General features: G+C 38.0%; 1 protein-coding gene across 1 annotated transcript in view; it reads right to left on the bottom strand.

The window, feature by feature from the left end:
* Positions 1–5,367, bottom strand: part of l3mbtl3 (L3MBTL histone methyl-lysine binding protein 3) — a 74,217-nt gene that overhangs the window by 14,743 nt on the left and 54,107 nt on the right. The window contains exon 19 of the mRNA XM_016439788.1: positions 2,180–2,271. Within this exon, the coding sequence (XP_016295274.1) occupies positions 2,180–2,271 (92 nt within the window). The remainder of the gene's footprint in view (positions 1–2,179; positions 2,272–5,367) is intronic.

A 5,367-nucleotide genomic window follows, 5' to 3' on the forward strand; every position in this document is an offset into this window, starting at 1 on the left:
GGTATACCTATGATGAAAATTACAGGCCTCTCTCATCTTTTTAAGTGGGAGAACTTGCACAATTGGTGGCTGACTAAATACTTTTTTGCCCCACTGTATATATATATATATATATATATATATATATACTGCATAGTGGGAATGACACATTTACTCAGAAACTCCAACAGTCTTACTTAACTCCAGGGCAGGGCTGGATTAACCATATGGATATTCATGCATACACCCGTGTGCACACATAACAATATTCTCACACGTGTACACAGTCTCCTGCTCCTGGCCAGTTCAGTCCAAATAATTTTGGCCAACACTCACACACATCATCGACACATCTGTCCTCGTTGGCATTTTCCCCCAAAACACTCAATCATGCTCGGGTAACTCCACTGCTTTAAACCCACTCTAAACCTACACACAATCCCCGAGGCTTGCAGGAGCTGCCTCCAAACCGTCTGATCCTCCTATCACTGGACATCACAGCAACCGCACTCTGCTGCTTTGAGTCCTGCTTCACAGGTAGATCTTTCAGGGTATGTTGTCATGAACTGTGTCAAAGTCACATCAACCAGTCGCAGCCATAAGCCATGCAGCCCAGTCATGCTGACTTGCATTAATTAACATCAAGAAGATCAGGTCTTTTTACACAACTCCTCATCCAGGCTCTTGTCATCTCTAGACTGCACTAGTACAATAATCTTCAACCGAACCTCGGCAGATGATCCACAATGCAGCAGTGCTTTTGGTCTTTAATGAGCCCAATGCACATTTCACCTCTCTTCTCTTTATGAATATAAAAAAAAAACCTTTGTATTGCAGCACTACTCTATTACTGCCTCCTCAGGATGAAACGCTTATGTTGTATTCCTTATTTGCAAGTCACTGGAAATAAAAGCACCTGATAAATGAATAAATGCAAAAAAAAAACTGCTAGATAAAATGTGATTCCACTTGTCTGCTTTCTACTTTGTCACTGCTATGCTGCAATAAACTTCTTTTCCATTGAGATCTTCAACGTCCTCATCATTTTTTTCTTAAATTACAATTATCCATGGCTCGAGCCCCAGTAGATTACCACTCGCGACGCCCACAATGCATCCAAGTACAGAAGCTGAGTTTCTCACATCTTTTATTCTCAGACTGCCTTTGACGCGTGACCGGAGCAAGTTAAAAAGCTTTTAAAGCTGAGGAACAAAGAACTTACGGTTTGAATCCAACCCTCTTCCTCATTAGTGACTGCCACTAAACCTTTAGATAACCAGCCACAGAGGAAGAAGGACAGACCAATTCTTCTGGAAAGAGACTCAACCCCAGCAAGAAACAGGAAGGCAGAAATAGAGAAGGAGTGAGTCATCACAGAAAGAAATAGAGCAGCTGTGATAAACTGAAATGATTTCAGCTCATCTGTGAATCACAACATTGAGTTTCACATGCTTCAGACACTGATTCTGAGGGCGTTCTTCACACACTGTACAAAGTGGTAACCAGCAGTGGTTACCGTGAATTCGTAAAAATTAGTTTTGTTTGTATAGATGTATTTAGGTAGATTCAGTGATGTGAAATAATATTTCTGACTTGAATGAAACCAGTTAATTTAGATCTTATAATTTCGAGTTTACCACTTTTTCAATGCAGTACTTAAACTTAATGTATGCTCGTATATGAAACCTGTTTGCCCCCTTCTTGATATTATTACACAGTAAATGTCTTTAAAACAGAAGCAAGATTGTGTATTTTGGTTACATGTTGAATTTAGTTTTTACTAATTGGCAAGTAGTTTTTCATGTTTTAAACTTAAACCATTATTTCTCTTACTTTTATTATAATACTTTTATTACATTTGTCATTAGAGTAACTATCACCACATTTATTAAAACCACTTTAAATGACACTGCACATTTATCTTTTTTTAATTTTTTTCCCCCTCTCTGGGAAATTGTCTCTTTATTCACTTGTCTTTTACTATCAGTGTGATGTTGTTTACTGCAGTCGCTGAAGCTTCTTCTGTCACAAGGATTAATTTATTGTGTGTGCAAACATTCTTGGCAATAAATCTCATTCTGATTCTAATTCGGTCAAACAGGATTGTAATTCGTGTTTTCATTTCGAGGCTCAATACTGACGTCCACCAAATGACATGCAAATGCAATATGAACATACAGTGAGGGTGGTGTAGATCTACCTTTGGTTTCGGTGACTGACGACACCTCACTCTCCAGTTCCTCTTCCTGCGGCAGCTCCTCGACTTTCCGGACTTTACAGGGCCGACCAACCCTGAGAGAGAATATCATCAGGTGATCGTGACATCATCAGAGCACGACACAAAGGCAGATGGGATATGTGACAGTGGCTGTGTTCAGAATAGCATACTACCATATTACTCTTACTATGCTGTATGCAGGGCCAGGGGAGCCATTATGGGGGGTGCCGAGTATGCAAGGCATATGGGCCCAGGAAGCTAGGGGGCCCCAAATCACCACTTTGGATTTTTTTTAAAGTGCGTCGTCTTGCGCTTTAACAGACAAATACACCCTGCCAATTCAGTTTCAAGCGCAAGAAGAGGCAAATAACAACTCAATTCAGTGTGCACAGCGCGCACACAAACAGCCGCGACTCTGACACCGCACAAGCCCCGAATGGAGTTTCTTTCCGAGTCTTGTTGCGCTTGAACGGACAAATACATGATACAAAAGTATCTCAACATACCCGTCTTGCCAATATCCTCGAAAACAGTCGGTTATGTATTAAGTGCACTTAGTTGTAAAAGAAATCAGATGTGTATCAAGATGTTAGACCCATGAATTGTGTTTAAAGACCACGCCTAATTTACCAGCTGCTGTCAGTGTCCTTAATGTTAATAAAAAAAAAAAAAAATTAATTAAATAATTGATTAATTAAAATCGAGAAAATCACTTACTGCTCTTAACTAAATAACTTTACAATGATTAATCTATGTTTAATTTATACAGTGAAGAATATGCAATGTTATTTTATATTTGATTATTCAGTTTCTGTACTTGAACGACTACAAATCTAAAAACCCAAAGCATCTTTATTTTGTATTTTTGTTCTATTTATTTATTTGTGCTATTGCTTGTAATTTCTTCACTTGTTCTTATTTACTGACTGTTCATAAGTTAGGTTTAGGCTTAGTTGCTTTGTTAGGCTTAGTGTAGGAATTAAAATTTGAATTGAGAATTGTAAAATGTAACTGGAATCTAAAATGTTGGTGTCATATAAGCTTATTTACTAGAATACAAGATAACATGGGTCAAAAACAATGATAACAAGAACTTGTGGTAGTGCCTGTGAATATATTGGCAGGGCAAGAACAAATTTGAACTACTAGCCTGACCGGGCCAGTAGAAAAAATCCTTAGCGTTGAGCCCTGCATGTATATATATTAAATTTCTGATTAAGCGTCAAAAGAAAAAACACATTCATCTGGAAGAAGGGGGCCCAAATTTTCTTGCATACCTTGCAAAGGGTCTTGCATACCTCCCTTAAAACTCTTCATGGCGCCACTGATGTTGGTGTCATATAAGCTTATTTACTAGAATACAAGATAACATGGGTCAAAAACAATGATAACAAGAACTTGTGGTAGTGCCTGTGAATATATTGGCAGGGCAAGAACAAATTTGAACTACTAGCCTGACCGGGCCAGTAGAAAAAATCCTTAGCGTTGAGCCCTGCATGTATATATATTAAATTTCTGATTAAGCGTCAAAAGAAAAAACACATTCATCTGGAAGAAGGGGGCCCAAATTTCTGTCTGGCATACCCCCCTTAAAACTCTTCATGGCGCCCCTGTGTAGGGCATATAGTTTGCACACTACAAATTTATACAACACCCCAGTACTGCATGTGAGAACAGCTGTTTTTATTTCTGAGATGAAAACTGGACACCACTCAACGAATTAAACACGCAACATGGAAAAGTCATGTGACATCAGATTACGTAGATGGTATAAAGCATATATTGAGCAGTATGCAGCAAGCTAGTGTTCCATTTCGAACACAGCTGCGGCTTTGAATAGCTTACTACATAGTGTATCTGGGAAGACTACTGTAGCTCATATCAGGATCATCTATTCTGCGTGCGCTGATCTGTTTTGCACAAAATTCCTAACAAGTATTTCTAGCCGAGGTATGATTTTGTATAGATTTCTTGTGTAATATAAAGCTCATTATGCAAATCCTTTCTGAAAAGTAAGCAGAAACATTTCAAAAGTAAGCTATTTGTTAACAGCTGAACTGGAGAAATGCAATCTCAGAAGGAATTAAAGTGTATCTTCAGAGATCTTGTTTAAAGCATCTCTGTCATGACACAGTGAGCGATGGCACGGACCTTCCTTTCCGCAAGTCATCGCAACAGTTTCCAGCAACATGTTTGGGTGAAAATAAAGCTTGTTGACTAACAGGTCATTATGTCAACAGCACAACTGAGAAGGATGATTTTAACAATGAATCAGCTTGTTAGAAAGTGTCAAGGACAGCTGTTTGTGTCCATCGGCGTGTGTCAGCAGTGTGAATCTGTCCAGACCCATTTTTTATTTTTGCATAGACTATTAAGTCTTTGTTAGGATGTTTTATTGCAATTCAACATATTTCCCCCTGACATTCTCATTACTGCAATGTGAAACAATTTCATTCTCATCACTATAATACATAATTACTTTTTCTTATATTATTTAAATTGTAAAATCATCATGGGTTTTTTTTTTGTACTTAACTCTTTCCCTGCCATTGACAGAATTTTCTGGATTTCTGTGTTTTTTTCCATTATGGATATAATATGGAGAATAATATCAAGAATGAGGCCCTATTACACATCTTCTGAAATAGTACTGAATCTCTGGATCAAATATGGCGAAGAAGAAGACGCAGAAACAAGTGATTGTGTATGCAAGGAGATGCATATGTAAAATAACACAATCATCACGCATTAAACAACATATAAATCAAAACTGCCTAATGTTAGCGGATGAAATGTCGAAGCAGGAAGTGTTTTAGGACTGTGAAGCTTTGGGGGTGTTGATGGAAGTGATCTACTCCAGCTTTTGATCATCGTACTAAATCCCATCTGGACGTAGTCTTTGACGAAAACGTCACTTTCTCAGCTTTTTGATCAAAATGTTGCTTTTTTTTATGAAACTTACCCACATTCAAGTGTTGATAACAGAAGATTGCATGAAACTAGAATAAAACAGATTTGTTGTTTAAAAGCTGAGGCTCCGTTCTTTTTTTTTTTTACATATTGCATGTTCAGATATTCATACAACTAAATATTCTGGGGGCCATGAAAATGATCAAAAATGCTGGCGGTGGCTGGCAACTTTAAAAAAAAAAAAAAAACGCTGGGGGGGA

The sequence above is a fragment of the Sinocyclocheilus anshuiensis genome, unplaced genomic scaffold (assembly GCF_001515605.1).
Source record: "Sinocyclocheilus anshuiensis isolate Anshui unplaced genomic scaffold, SAMN03320099.WGS_v1.1 scaffold1518, whole genome shotgun sequence".
In the NCBI taxonomy this organism is placed as follows: Eukaryota; Metazoa; Chordata; class Actinopteri; order Cypriniformes; family Cyprinidae; genus Sinocyclocheilus; species Sinocyclocheilus anshuiensis.